Genomic DNA, 15,535 nt, shown 5'->3' with positions numbered 1-15,535 from the left:
AGCATAGCAGAGGTACTCTGTGCTGCAGGACCATGGAGAGAAAGTGGGCCTGGGTGTCATGAGCCCCTTGATCCTGAGTGGCATGGGACTAGAGTGGCCTGAGGGAGAATGGGTATGTGCCTTAGGGAAGGAGACATAGTCCCTCTAGCTCCCTGTCCTGCCCCCATTCATGGAACAGAGGGAATCTCTATCAATAGGGGAGGGTGCTGGCCAGACAGGAAAGGGGGCAGAAGAGCCAGAGGGCTCATCTCCTTCCCATCACCAAGAACCCAGCACTGCCACTGCCACTGGAAGCAGATCCACCACCCTTGGGTGCCTCAGAGCGCCTTAGCAGCTTCATAGGAAGAAAGAGACTTGTAAGTGAGCATAATGCGTCTCACCTTTAAAAGCAGGTGGGATGGGTGTGACTGTTGTCGAGAAATGTTTGCAGCTGCCATCCAGCCTGTCTTTAAAAGGGTTCAGCCCAGATTTCAGAGCTCCATTGCTTTTCAACAACTTTCCAACAAATTTTGCAGGGGGTGGGGCAGGGATTATGGGGTTTCAACTTCAGGAGACAAAAATTCAGTAGAAGATATTGGGTTTTTTCCCTTTAAAAAAACAACAACCTCCAAATGTGTGGCAAATTTGGTTTTGAAACTTATTACCTTCTTTTTTAAAGCTTGTAAAAAGGTAAAGGTAAAGGACCCCTGACAGTTAAGTCCAGTTGCAAACGACTCAGGGGTTGCTGCGCTCATCTCGCTTTACTGGCCAAGGGAGCTGGCGTTTGCAGACAGTTTTCCCGGGTCATGTGGCCAGCATGACTAAGCCGCTTCTGGCAAAACCAGAGCAGCACACGGAAATGCTGTTTACCTTCCCACTTACCTTACCTATTTATCTACTTGCACTTTGACGTGCTTTCAAACTGCTAGGTTGGCAGGAGCTGGGACCGAGCCACGGGAGCTCACCCCATCGCAGGGATTTGAACTGCCGACCTTCCAATTGGCAAGCCCTAGGCTCAGCGGTTTAGACCACAGCGCTTGCAGAATGTTTTAAATACTACTGAATATGAATTTCCAAAACACATCTTGGATGGTCCAAAAGGGAAGTTCCTCACTATCAATAACCCCCAGGTGGTTGTTACTAAAACAAACAAACCCATAAGCTTAAGCGAGAGATACGCAAATTAATAGAGCCTCCAAATTATAAGTTGCCTCTGTCTACAGTATCTAGCCTCTACCTGGCATTTATTTACCAAGTGTTTCACCTCTGCCTAAATGAGACAAACGTGAATTCATCCCTGATTTTCAGGAGACTCATTTATTTTAAGACACATCATGTACTTCAGATCACCAGCTTACCAGAAAAATAAACCAGGTCTCCTTTTTTTAGAACATCCCATCTCCAGAAAAGACACTCTGCACAGTGTTGCTTATTTCAGCTGTCAACTTTATCCTAAAAATAAGTAAAGCATCTGTCATGCTTAGAGCACGACAGGGAAGTGAGCACCGGGGGGGGGGGGGAGGTCCTGGACAATTTCAGCTGCAGCCTGACCTGCATTTTTGCCTCCCTGTTGCTTTCAATTGTCTGCATTTTGATTTGGCCTCAATGCTACTTAATGACAGTTGTTGTCAATTACCATTCACTTCCTAAGCATGTTTTGGAGCACAAAGTTCTCTTTTGTTTGTCCTTAACTTTCATTTATCCTCTCACACACACATCATATTTCCACCACAGCCCCACCAAACATGACTCTCTGCCAAGTGCTTATTATTGAAGGTGCATGTATTTAAATGCATTAATAATATGCAAACTAACAAGGCTTGGGAAGGAACTCATTCCCACCCACCCCCAGGAAAAAGAGAAGAAAATCACCTATTTGCTCCTGGGCTTCTTAGTGGCACATCCCTGTTCCCAGGTGGAAACTAGAATAGTTGCAAATAACACAGAGCACCCAATAGTATAGAGCACCAAATCATAATGGGAATGCAAAAATATTTACAACTTCATCAAGTAAATGGGAGTCACCCTCCTTTTCCTAAACTGCTTTCCTCACCAATATCCCCCTTCCAGTCCTCAAATTCCAGCTCTCAAATTGTGGGTTTTTTATATAAACAAATAGATTTATTGCAATCATCATCTGAGGCCCTTCTTTGTGTGCCTCCTCCACCAGAGGTCCAGAGGGTAGCATCACAAGTATGGGCCTTTTCTGCAGTGGCTCCCCGTCTGTGGAATGCTCTCCCTGAGGAGACTCACTTGGTGCCTTCATGGCATATATTTAGGCGCCAGGCAAAAACATCCCTCTTCTTCTCCCAGGCCTTTGGCTAATTGAACAATATGTGGCCTTTTATCCTGCAGGGTGTGGGGGGGTGGGTTTATTGTTTTTGTTATTATGGTATGTATTTTTGTGTTTTTATAAACTGCCCTGCGATTCTCGGATGAAGGGCAGTATAGAAATTTAATACATAAATCATATATAGGGCTCATCAACCTGGGAAGGCAGCCCATCTAGGAGAAGGAAGACTCTGTTCCTAAACCTCTGGTACCCTGCAGGATATTTTTAGGAGAAGAAAAGGTTAAGGAGTAAACTCTACACAAATCCGGAGTGGAGTCCATAAGACGGTTGAATGGCACTTGTATGCTTCCTCCTGGCAATTCCTACAGCCAAGCTGGTGCTAAACATATTGTCCTGCTTTCCTTTGGACCATATAAGTGAGGCCAAGAGGGGTTTTTTGTTGTCTTGGCAGTCCAAGACCTCCATACACACTGCCCAGGAAGGATACTTTGGTACAGCTAACGCAGCAGTTTGACTTCACCCCTGGAGGTGCACTCCCTTGTTTCTCAAGAAAGATGCTAACAACATAAACCTGTCAAAGGGCAACACACAATTTCCTTGTATCCAGCTTGACGAAATAAGATGCCTCATTTGGGGTATACAAGAGGTTGCTTATTTACTTTAAGCTGCATGTAAAATTTTGATTAACTATTGACTAGCCAAGAGGAGCTGATTTAGAGATGGCACCTCTAGGACTGCAGGAGGAGGAGACAGTTCAAGGGTTGGCCAAGTTTCCTGCTGATACAAAATTGTTTGAAGTCGTTAAACCAAAAAGAGATTGTGAAGAGGATCTCTCCAAACTGAGGGCAGGAAAAAGGCAACTGCAATTCAGTGTAAACTAGTGTAAAGTAATGCACATTTTTTTTGGGGGGGGGATCATTAATTCCACATAGAGGCTCATGGGGGTCCGAACTGGCAGTGACTGGCCAAGAATGAGACCTTGGGGTCAACTGAGCTGTAGACCCAGCATGTGGCAATTGTGAAGAAGGCCAATTTCACTCTAAGGATTATTAGGCAATAAATTAAAATAAAACTGCCAGTATCATAATAGGTAAAGGGACTCCTGACCATTAGGTCCAGTCACGGACGATTCTGGGGCTGCGGCGCTCATCTCGCTTTATTGGCCAAGGGAGCCAGCGTACAGCTTCCGGGTCCTGTGGCCAGCATAGCTAAGCTGCTTCTGGTGAACCAGAGCAGTATACAGAAATGCTGTTTACCTTCCCGTCGGAGCGGTACCTTTTTATCTACTTGCACTTTGATGTGCTTTTGAACTGCTAGGTTGGCAGGAGCTGGGACAGAGCAATGGGAGCTCACCCTGTCGTGGGGATTCGAACCACTGACCTTCTGATCAGCAAGCCCTAGGCTCTGTGGTTTAACCCACAGTGCCACCTGCGTCCCTCTGCCAATATAATGAAGCCATTATACAAATCAGTGGTGTGACTCTATTTGGGATACTGCATGCAGTTGTGGTCACCTCACTTCAAAAACGATATTGTAGAGCTGGAAAAGCTTCAGAAAAGGGCAGCCCAAATGATTCAAGGGATGGAGCAGCTCCCCTATGAAGAAACGCTGTAGCATGTGGGACTTTTTGGTTTAGAGAAAAGGCTAAGTAAGAGGTGACATGATAGAAGTTCATAAAAATTATGCATGGCATGGAGGAAGGGGATAGAGAAATGTTTTTCTCCTTCTTTCACAACACTAGAATTTGTGAACATCCAATGAAATAGAATCTGGAAGACCCTCAGGATTCCTTCCAACTCTACCATTCTACAATTCAATGATTCAATGGGACAGATAAAAGAAAGTACTTCTTCATGTTCAACGTTAAACTCCCACAGGAGGCAGTGTTGGCCACCAAGTTGGACAGCTTTAAAAGAGAATTAGACAATTTCACAGAAGACAAGGCTATGAATGAATGAATGAATGAATGAATGAATGAATGAATCCTGATTTGCATCAGCCATCGGCCGTAGCAATAAAACAAGGCTATCAATGGCTACTACCCACAGTGGTTTTATTCTACCTCCAGTGTCAGAGGCAGTATACCTCTGAATACCAATTGCTAGGACTCACAGGTGAGGACAGTGCAGTTGTGCTCCTGTTCGACTTGCAGGCTTCCCATTGGAGCATTGGGTTGGCCACAGGATGCTGGACTACATGGCCCTTTGCCCTGATTCAGCAGGCTCCTTCTTATGGCTATATTTGCACTTCATATGTGTGAACATGTCAACTTTGCTAATGATTTGGACAAGGAAGTGGACAGCAGGCTTATCAAAACCTACAGCTGCTATAAACCTGGGAAGGACTGCAATCACAGAGGATAAACTAGGACACGAATAGTGGAATTAAATTACTAGAGTTTGATTAAAACATCTGCTTGCCAGATGTCTCTTATTTGATGGGAATGCCCCCTTTTTCAATCAAACAAAATGGATTTCCCTAAGTTTGCAATGATGTGCATTCAACTCCCTAGTGTGCAATGGAATGACCAATGCACCCCTTGTCTGAACAATTTATATCTCGTAAAAACTGACCCACGACAAATGGCCCCTTTTCCCAGTGTCCATTTTTACTTCTTTTGGAATATGGGACTGTATTGACACTGCTTATTTCCCCCCAAAAGGTGTAGCAGCTCAATCCATCATTCCAGCAGAAAGCTATCCTTCCCCCAGCCCCTAAATGAGGCGAGTGTCATTTGTTGAAGACAGCCATCATCCACTGCTGCATTCATGGAAATGTCTCCCTTAAGGAGATGGTGACAGCACAAGGAATCAGCCAGAGCTGCCTTTGTTGCCATTTTGCCTCTGAACCATTTACCTGATGCCCACTAGAGTGACGGAATAAGGCAGGCCTGCTGAGGAAAGGAAACCAGTGACTGCCCATGAGAGAACTTGTGATGAACCAGGACACTCAGAGGAGACCAACAAGTTATCTGTATTTATTCACTGCATTCTTATAAACATGCTTTTCGGAGATGCAAAATTTCCTCCTCTCCCCCTTTCTCTGCCTTTGTACATCTTGAGAGCTGATGAGGCTTAATTAATAGTCCTGGATGAGTGAGCGGCTACTCCAGGCTGCTGAAACTTGTATCCTACCCCACCTGCCTGAATTGAGGATGAAGAAAAAAAGGAAAAGGACTGAGAAAAAGGAAAAGAATCCTGGCTTTAGAAGCTGGCTGAGAAGAAGTTACCTTGAGGGGGAGTCTGCATTGGTATGCTGTTATATTTGGGGGACTGGTGCTGTTTTAGATCTAATATTGCCCCTCTGGTGCAACCTGGATACTTGTACAGTGGTACCTCGGGCTACATACGCTTCAGCTTACAGACACTTCAGGTTACAGACTCCGCTAACCCAGAAATAGTGCTTCAGGTTAAGAACTTTGCTTCAGGAAGCTACCAGGGTGACCTGCCTCACAGGGAGGAAATGGAGAGTGGGAAAGCCAAGTATATCACCTTGACTCCTTTGGATGAAAGGTGAGATATAGATGGAATAATAGCAGCAATTTCATTTGAGAAGAAGCCGCTAAGGCTGCAAGTAGATAAGTGCCATGAGGTGCCTGGATGTTTTGTTCCAGGAGGCAAAAAGCACCTCCAAATCGAATGCAACCTGGATCAAAAAAATGAGCATGTCTCTCAGCACCTAGTCTTGATCCATTCTGGGACCCCTATAGCTATATGTATCCTGTAAAAAGTGAAATGGGAGCTCTGAGCATTGAGCTACCACTGTTCATGGCCATCACTGCCTCCTGAGGGAGCAAGTTCCATAGTTTAACTATGTGCTGCATGAAAAAGTACTTTATTTTTTATCTGTCCTGAATCTCGCCACAAAAAAACTACCTTATACTGAGTGGCAAGTGGTTCATCTAGTGCAGAAGTGTCTAAACTGACTGGCCGGGACTCTCCAAGGCTTCAAGCAGGGTGCCTCCTCTCAGCTGGGATTTGAACCCGGGACCTTCTGCATAAATGCTTTGTCACTGATCTACAACCCATCCCCAGAAAACATAGCCATTCTGATGCCCTCAGAGCAGAAGGCCACAAGGTTTGCACCCTTCCTCCATTGTTCTATAACACTGTTTTCCATAACACCGTCACAGCTTTCACTGCCTTTCCACTGCTGCTACAAAAACCACATCACAACATTTGCATTGTCACAAACGCAGAAGCAGGTGGCCTAGCAAGGTCCAGAGCACTGGGCAAGTGTTTGCCCGTCTGAGAGGTTTTGGGTGGCCCCCAGCACGCCCTTGACCCTGGGTCAGTTGATGAAGTCCCCTTTAGTGACCACTTCACTGCTCCTTGCAGTGCTGCCATTGTCATGCCCGAGGAGGGAGCAAAGGAGCCTGTCACAGGGAGTGGATTGTTTGGAGAGGAGGCCAGGGTTGTGGAAGTCCTCAGCCCAGGACTGACAAAGAAAGACCCAAGACAGAGGCAGGGATATGGAAATGAGATGCATCCAGCTGGGGGAGACGTGGGGGTGGGAGGGTGTACCAGGAAGATGCGGGGAAAGAGGGAAGGAGGAAGGAGGAGAGACAACCACTGCATTCATCCCAACCCATTTTCTTGTCTTTCTGGAGTTGCCACTGGAAGCCAATTGGCTACTTTAAAACTGCCCTCTGTGCCACATCCATCCTCCCAGTAGGTTTTTCCTGCCACCAGCCTAGCCTCAATGTGATGCAATGGGCTATTTCAAACTGGCATATGCACAAGTGAATTAAGTTTATGAGAATGAGCAGTTGTTCTTTGGTACCAATCATGATAACACCCCCTTCTCTTTGGGTTTCGCTTGTTCTAATTCAGGTCTCCTTCCTCTGCTACCCATCACCTCCAGTCTTTGAGTTTGCCTAAGAACAGCATCTTCCACAGAAACACAGGAGGCTGGGTAGGCTTCTCTGAGGGTAGGAAATCCTCCCCCTTTTACATTCAAAAAACAAATAGGTCCTTGGGTGAGACGTGCTTCTAATTTTAATTAAAGGGGGAGTGTGCCCTTAGGGAGACACTGATCTAGTGCTAAGCTCTGCAGGGAGACATGAGTTCTTTGAGCTAAATTATTTCAGTCCTACTCATGTGACTCAGCCCCAAAACGTGACAATAAGACTGTGGCTCACCCCCCTGACTCAGCCCAGTTTTCCCAAGCGGTTCTCAGACAGACAGCTTTTCAGGTAGGGCTGTGTGCGCATCTGCTCTGGCATGCTGGAGTCTGAAGTTCACCACCAGCATTTGAACATAAACCCCAATGCATGAGCATTTTGAAATTCTTGATAGGCAGAGGTCACATTCCTGACCCTGGGCCTTGTCATCTTCACTTTTATCCAACTTTCTAGGAATTGACATGCCTCTAAAGCAGGGTTTCCCAAACTTGGGTCTCCAGCTGTTTTTGGACTACAGTTCCCATCCTCCCTGACCGCTGGTCCTGCTAGCTAGGAATGATGGGAGTTGTAGTGTAAAAACAGCTAGAGACCCAAGTTTGGGAAACCCTGCTGTAAAGAAAACTGTGTAGGTATCAGCCAATGCCTCCTTAAATTATGGCAGGGGTGGGGAACCTTATTCAGTTCAAGGGTGACATTCCCTTCTGGGCAATCTCCTGAGAGCTATATACTGGGAGGAAGGGCAGAGGCAAAAGTGGGTGGGGCAAGGGCTGTAAATATTACTTTTGTATAGTAGGCTCATCTATCTTTCCACAGTCTCTCTAGCCTCTATCCAGGCAAGCAAAGTTCATGGACACATTCCAGAGAGGGAACAAGACTCCAGGAGGGTACAAAGCAAGGTAAGAGAGGAGTGTGGCTTGGAAAAAGGGGGAGTGGCCTGGAGACAGTCCGAAGGGCCATACAGAGAGGCTTCAAGGGCCACACTAGTCCCTCCCCCCGCCCTGAGGTTCCCCTCCCTGAAACGATGGCACCAAACCAGCTTCCTTACCGGCTACTCTGACGACGGCTCTTTCTGCCGGATCCAGCACAGAGTCTTGACTTTTCCTCTTCTTCTGCTCATGGAGAGGTAAATTCCAGGGCAAGGTGTCCCCCGGTGGGCAAGGAGACAGGCTGCCGGACCTCTCACTCCGATAGGACCTCTCACTCCGGCACGAACGCTCACTCCGGTAAGACCTCTCGCTCAGGGTCTCTTCGTCGGAGGACGACATGGCCCCGAAGGAGGGAAGGAGGCACAGAGGGGCTGCCGATCCTTAGGAACAGCCAGCCTAGGAATATCAGCATGATTATTACAATTATTGATATATTAATTGATCAGTTTAATTCCATAGTCATAGTTTTGCACTCAACTGCGATTCACACAGTAAAAGTAACAAAGACATTTGTATTATCAGAGCTGCATACACATCTCAGGTTAGTGGGAATATGAAGGCACCTAACAGCCAATGGGTGAGTGGGTGAATTTATGGTGATGGGTTTGTTAATTGATGGGAAATTGAAAACAGCTGACACTATTTGTAGCCTGATGAGCATCCAGGATGGAGTAGTCAAGCAAACCATGCTTAAGCAAAGCTGCTCCGTCCAAGCAAAATGTCCAATCGTAGTTAAAACAAACCATGGTTGATAAACCAACAGGTTAGCACATCATGATTTCTTGCCCTGGTTAGTCGGCTGAGCTGGGCTCACACATCCAAACAAGGACCATTGCCAAGTTACACCACGGTTTTGTGTTATGTGAGCATTCGAACAGATGACGCTGCCTTATACCATCAGACCATCTTGCACAGTATTGTCTCCTCTGAATGGCAAGTTTTCCATCCCTCTCTGGAATTGAAACTGGGAGCCTCTGAAAACCAAGCTTGTACCCTACCACTGTGCAAGCCACTCTCCAAATAGTTTCCAAAGAATTACAGCTACCCAGCTTTCTGGAAGTAACATATCTGCCCTTGAAACCTAGACATGCAGGACCAGCCAAAGCCCTCCAGACACTGCACTGTCTTTCCTGGGGTGCTCCAGAATCCTTTGCTAGGCTGGGGCCCAGTTCTTGGGTGTGGTGTGGCTGTACTAGTGGTATAGCAGAGCAGGGCAAGTGCTTGTTTCACAGCAGGGACATCCCTTTGGGGACTTTTGGCTTACCCATTGCATGCCAAACAAATAAGCTTTTCTCAGAGAGAAACCTGCCAAACCCATTTCCACAGTATCAGCAGTGGAAGTGATAGGTTACACCAGCGTAAGAGTTAACATGCCATTTTTATTCTGGGGTGGGGGAGCAAAGTCCCTTTATTACCACCAGCCAAAATGTCACAAAATAGCAAGCAAGCTTTTGAGCCTATCAGAACCCTTCAATGAGCAAAAAGGGTGGCTTGATATTAGTGCTACAGTGCCTCTGTGGGTCAAAAATTCATTTGTGTTGTACAGTCTGAGATAGGACCTGGCTATGGATTGTGTCAGGAACAGCAGCTGCCCGTCAGATTTTACCACGACCCCCTGAGCTGCACAGAGCTGGACTCGCCCCACAGACAAGTGGAGTCAAGCAGTGGTGAGGGAGTGGCGCTCTAAACATGCTCTCCTGCACTGCCCTTCCCATCTAGTCCAGCCCCCAGGTCCTTGATCTCCACTACCATGAGGTTACAAACATCTCCTGGCAGGAGGGTGACTCCAAAGCATTGGATTTAGGGTGGTGCGGGCAGTCCCCCCCCCACACAGGGCACCAAGCCAACAGGGTGCAAAATTGAGAAGACTCATAATGGAAAAGATCCATTCAGGGGCACCATAGTACAAAAGATTACCAAAGTCCGCCCCGGAAAGCATTGCACCTTACACAGTGCTAATGAACCAAGAGCAAGTTGATCTCCCTCCTTTGCTCCAAAAACAGAACATTCTCTGTGCCTGAAAACCTTGACATCTGCCTAAGAATCTTAAAGACTGTACTCCTAACAGCTTATGCAAATCAGTAGCCATTATGCACATTTGCATGTTTTGCCCTGAGATTCCTGTGCTTTAAACATCCCGCAGATGTTCTTTTTGAACGAAGCAAATTCATTTCCCCCTATTTTCCTCCAAATATATCAAGGGTGCGGGTGGTTTTGCCCAGGAATGATGTGAAGGAAACAGCTCCAGAACTCAGGGGTCAGCCAAGGAAAGGGGTTGGCAGGAGATTCAGAACAGACCAAAAGAAGTCTTCTCATCCACGTGACACATAATTAATTTAAAGGATTGGCTGCTACATAATGCAGGGGTGGCTACTGGGTCGGTGGCTGGACTTGCCTTAACCCCTTGCTTGTGGGCTGCATTTGTTCAGCCAGAGTGGGAAGGAGGAACCTAGAAGAGAAGGACCTTTGCCCTGAACCAGCAGGGTAGCTCTTAGGTTATTTGATTCATATTCCCTGCAATGGCTACATGGACGGAAGGCATTACCTATCCCTCTGAAAATGTGCATGGATCAGGCTTTGCCAACCTGGTGCCCTCCAGATGTTTTGGACTACAACTCCCATCAGCCCCAGTCACCATTGTTATATGATGCTGAGACTGAGAGGAGTCCAATACATCTGGAGGGCACCTTGTTGGGGAAGGCTGCCAGTCTGTAAGCACAAAGAGGTATGGAAAAGAAAGGTCTGTAGCCACTACCGGACGAAGGCCTATGGGTGATTTTATTGCACAATGGGACTGCTTTGTACTCTATGGAAATTAAAATAAAGGACAAGCACAATCTCCAGTGCTCACAGCAAGCCATGGACGGACTTTTTGGGATAACATATGAAGAAGACCATTTAAAGTTACAAAATACGTATTGTAGTTAATTGATGGTAGGAAGCAAGAAAATTAGTCCTCTGCACTGGGTGCCAAATTTATTTCTGTGTCCTTGTTATATAAAATAATAAAAACATATTTAAAAGAAAAAGAGAAGACATGGAGAGGGCAACATGGCAGGAAGTCATAAAGGAATGAGTGGTACTTTTAGAGCTTCAGTGCTTTTGCAGGACATTGGTTTCAACTCTCACTTCCATGAGGTCTAGAAACTTGACTTTAGAAAGAAGAAAAAGAGTTCAGATCTGTCCAACCCCTTGCAGCCTCCCTGTTCATCTTGGCCCATCTCCAGTGTGATCTGGCCCTAGTCTTGTTACTTACTTTCTACAAAGAGCTGCAGGGTTCAAGTGCACCTAGGAGTCACATCCTATACGAGGGATAGCTAACAAATGCCCTGGAAAAGCTGTTGGACTCCAACCAACATTTCTGCATTGCAGGGGGTTGGACTAGATGGCCCTCAGTGTCGCTTCCAACTCTACAATTCTATGATAACACTCATCAGCCCCAGCTAGCATGACCATGGTCAGGATTGATGGGAGCTATAGTCCAACATCTAGAGGGAACTCCATTGGCTACTCCTGCCCTATGCCATAGAATAGCCATGTTCAAACTTTCAGAGGAGGCTGCCTGTTACTTCTCTGCATGAGTCCCTGCTCACCTCCATCTAGCAGCTACAGAGAAACATAAAAGGCAGGCTTCTTTTCAAAGTAAAAACAAAGGCATGCCTCCAATTTTTAATTCAAAATAAAATATGCATGCCTCGCCTGTCAGATAGAGTGGTGGGGAATGCTGTCTTAGAAGCCCTGTCTTGCAACTCCCAACGTGTTGGAGGGGGCTGCAGCTTCTCAACGGTGAGGAAAAGGCACTTCACACATGCACACTGCATGTCACAGGATGGAGCTCTTGTACTGAAAATTGTAACAGGCAAATATACAGCTTCTATGGAAGTTAGGCATGAGGTTTCTGTGTGTTTGCGTGGGGTGTGTGAGGTGTGGAGATGTTAATGCATCTAAGAAACCCCAATTATGCTGAAGGTGCCTTGGAGTTACCCCTGCACAGGCTGATGCAGGGGAGGAGGTACCACAGAGAACATGCCTGTCCAGAGATTCAGCGCTTTACATTGCAACTGTCAACTAGGACACGTATATTTGTGGCAGTTGGGAATGACTGTGTATTCCACCCCTGCTGGAAGCCACATTCCTTGATCTGGAAGCCCCTGCTCCACATGGTTCCAGCCCGTAGGGATCAGAAGGCACTCTGTATATGCTCAGAGGCACACTCCAATAGCATTTCATATGCTCCAAGGCTGAGACTTGGCACTGAAAACAGATCTGAGTCCAGGGAAATCCCAATTAAGCCCTGTGTGACTCTTTCAGGTCTGGCCAACTCGGCTAACATGGAGAACAAAGTGGGCATTGTCCACACTGGTGCTAAGGATTTTTACAGTTTTTTACAATTGTAGTAAATGAGAGCAGGGTCCCTCGAAGGAAGCATGCTTTCCTTCCTAGACCCTTTGCTGTGTGGCTTTTCCCTCGTAGGAATTGTCATCTTCCTGGAGTACCACTGCTGTGTCGTGGCGAGCCTCCTTGACAGCCAAGTGGTCCTCCTTTCTCATAAATGCAGAACGCCTTCCTCCTTTGCAAACCCTGGACTCTTGAGCACCAATGCCAGAAGGATGCATCCTTACTATCAGCCTTACAAGGCTCTAGTTTAAGGTGCTAAAAGCAGGGGGTTGGAAATGTGGGGAGGGAGAGAGGGAGAGAAAGGAGAGAGGGAGAGAATCCCCCATCTTGGGCACGAGAAATGCAAGAAGGCTACTGTACTAATAAACTGAATGCCTTTGCCTCCATTCAAAGCATCCCTCTCTTCAGATTTTTTTTTTTAATACAGTGATTCTATTCAATAATATGCCAAAAACAAAAAAGCCACAACTGCTGGAATCCAGTTGGATCCCCTCTCTTTGGAAACAGTATTTAAAAAAAAAAAGAAAAAGAAAAAAAAATCCACTTGATCACGAGCCATCAGATGCAAAATATAATTCCATCCCTAGACTGAGTGGTGGAGGATAAATGTTTTTAAATCCACACGCAATCAAAGAGATGATGAACCACAGTTCTAAATAATACCCGTTTCTAAACCTGCAGGGCCATTAAAAAGCGAAATTGTGCATTTAGTGTGATGGAGCAATAACAACAACATCCCGATCCTCAGACCTCATTATCTGCTAGCACCATTTATAAATACCCTCGTTTCCATTTTGATGCTATTACCGCTATGATTTCTGAAGGGGAGGGTAATTCAAAACAAGGAATGGGGAACAAGAGGCTGGAATCCTATTTGTAATCAATGAAAATAATAGTCGAGAACAAAGAGCATTTGTAAGCCTCCATTCACTGTTCTCCCCCCGCGCCCCAGTAAAGCACCCTTCCCCCTCCATTGCTGGGAGTTGGGATACCTGCGCGCCCGTTTCAGTGGGCGTCCATCTGACAGGCAAACCCACAAGCCCATCGGGCGACTACTACGCCTTGCCAGGGCAACCCGGGGTGGGGAGAAATGAAAAGGCAGGGTGCCTTTTTGGGGTGCCTGGTTCCTGGGGAACACACCCACCCTAGAAACCTCCGGTGGGAGTAGACGGCGGCATGCCGAGGCTCCGTGCAACGGAGGCACAAACGCGACCCTCGGTGCTTTGGTGGGGGCCGGGGGAGGGGCGCGCAGAGGAAACCGACCCGTGGGTTCGTGGGTACAAATCCAGCACAGAACCCCCCTTATTTTAAAGGTTCGCCTTCTGCCTTCCGATCGGTGCCTGCCCCGCCCCGTCCAGCCTTTTGGGTCTGGGGGCTGCAGCTGGAGCAGCAGCAGGTGCAAAGATGCCGCTGGAGGAGGGAGCATCCTTGCCTGGAAGCGGGGGGGGGGGCTGTTGCTTTGGCACCATTTCATTGCTCCCTCCCTCCCCCGCCGCCAGGTCATTCCCTTCTCCCACCCCCAGGCTACAGGGTACCCCCTCCCCCTCCCCCAGATGCTGCCAGAGTGCCATGGCGCGGAGGAGATGTGGGGAGAGAAAATGCCCCCGCCGCCTACGCCCTCCCTCCCTACATCCCCTCCATACACCGCCTGCCCCCCCCCCCGGTCTAACCTTACCAGGCGGCCTGAGTGGGTCGGAGCGCACAGATCCGACCTCCGCGCGTGCACAATGGCCGAACTGCCCAGGCAGCAAGCAGAGGAAGGAAGGCGGGAGCGGGAGCCCGAGCCGAGCGAGCTAGCGAGCGAGCGCCGACCGCCAGTCCCTCCCTTTCTTTCCCTCTCTCCGCCGCCAGCAGAGCGCAGACGCCGCCCCTCGCCCAGCCTGGATCGGGACCGCCCCGCGGCCAGGCGCGCCCACGCGGACGGAGGGGGGGCACGACCCTCTCCCCGTCCACACGCACAAGTGGCCACCACGGGGAAGGTGATCATGGGGGGAGAGGGCCCACAATTAGCCCCCTGGCATGGGTACTCCCCCTTGATGCTGGCGGAGGCTCCCTAGAGAAGGCCCACACCCAGCAGAGCGGCCAGAGGCGTCCACCGCCCCCCGGAGAAATGCCCACGCCAGAGCCTCGCAGTTGGCATCCTGTTTCAAATCCCAACCTCTCTCTCTCCCCTCTCCCCCGCCCCCGCCCCGGACACCAGGATCCAAGCTGCTCCCTGCCTGCAAGCCTAGCACTTATCATGGACCCCCGACACACACACACACCAGGAGCCTGGCATAGATGAAGCAGAGAGAGAAACGCACTCCTGTCTTCTCACAGCCAGCACTGGAGAGAAGAATCCCATGTCCATGGCAGCCTTGGCCAACCTGGTGCCCTCCAGAGGTTCTGGGATACAGACAGTGCCTGGCTAAGGCTAATGGAAGTTGGGCACCAGGTTGGCCAAGGCTGATCCATGCACATTTTCAGAGGGATATGTAATGCCTTCCATCCATGTAGTTATCTCAGAGCCTGGCCACACCATGGACTCCATGTGCATACTGGAGCCTCTGTGGATCTGGCATCAGGCCTGTTATCTGCTGAACCTCAACAATTCTATGCACAGCTTGGCATAGGATATGGTTCATGCAGCAGCCATCATTTGCCATAGATAGCACACCCTCCTATAGAAGTTGGCGCTATTCTGGAGCTTTCAAAAGTCACACCAGCCTGACACAAATCACACCCATCCCACACACCTCCATCGGAGCATCAGAAGAGCTTGTCTGCTCCCAAATGAGTCCAGCCTTTAGTCCAGCTTCCCATTCATGCTGTGGCCAACCCCCGCCTATTTTAACAGACAACAGCCTTCTCCTGTTGCTTGTCCCACCCCCAGGTATACTCCCTCTAAACATGGAAGCTTTATCTCTTTTCCTGCAATGATGAATTTTCCAAACTGCAAGATGACCATCTTACTTAACAGAACGGAAAGGGCACTCTGCAGGTGACTCAGTTACCATCTCTTATTATTACAACAAGCCTTGCAAGGAAGTCCACAAA

The 15,535-nt window shown here is 48.1% G+C and overlaps 1 protein-coding gene and 1 long non-coding RNA gene across 4 annotated transcripts in view; one reads left to right on the top strand and one right to left on the bottom strand.

The window, feature by feature from the left end:
* The window catches only part of MACF1 (microtubule actin crosslinking factor 1), a 293,076-nt gene extending 278,751 nt beyond the window's left edge, over nucleotides 1-14,325 (bottom strand). For all 3 annotated transcript variants that reach the window (XM_083625102.1, XM_083625113.1, XM_083625114.1), the window contains exons 1-2: nucleotides 14,175-14,325; nucleotides 8,221-8,497 (exon numbers count right to left, since the gene is read on the bottom strand). In XM_083625102.1, coding sequence (XP_083481228.1) covers nucleotides 8,221-8,440 — 220 coding nt within the window. In that variant the 5' untranslated portion in view covers nucleotides 8,441-8,497; nucleotides 14,175-14,325. The remainder of the gene's footprint in view (nucleotides 1-8,220; nucleotides 8,498-14,174) is intronic.
* The window catches only part of LOC310767883, a 936,392-nt gene continuing 923,932 nt past the window's right edge, over nucleotides 3,076-15,535 (top strand). The window contains exons 1-2 of the long non-coding RNA XR_014551090.1: nucleotides 3,076-3,350; nucleotides 3,728-3,927. This is a non-coding gene — a long non-coding RNA (uncharacterized lncRNA). The remainder of the gene's footprint in view (nucleotides 3,351-3,727; nucleotides 3,928-15,535) is intronic.

Source organism: Podarcis filfolensis (genome assembly GCF_964270895.1).
Source record: "Podarcis filfolensis genome assembly, chromosome: 8".
In the NCBI taxonomy this organism is placed as follows: Eukaryota; Metazoa; Chordata; class Lepidosauria; order Squamata; family Lacertidae; genus Podarcis; species Podarcis filfolensis.
This window is presented reverse-complemented; position numbering and strand designations above follow the sequence as displayed.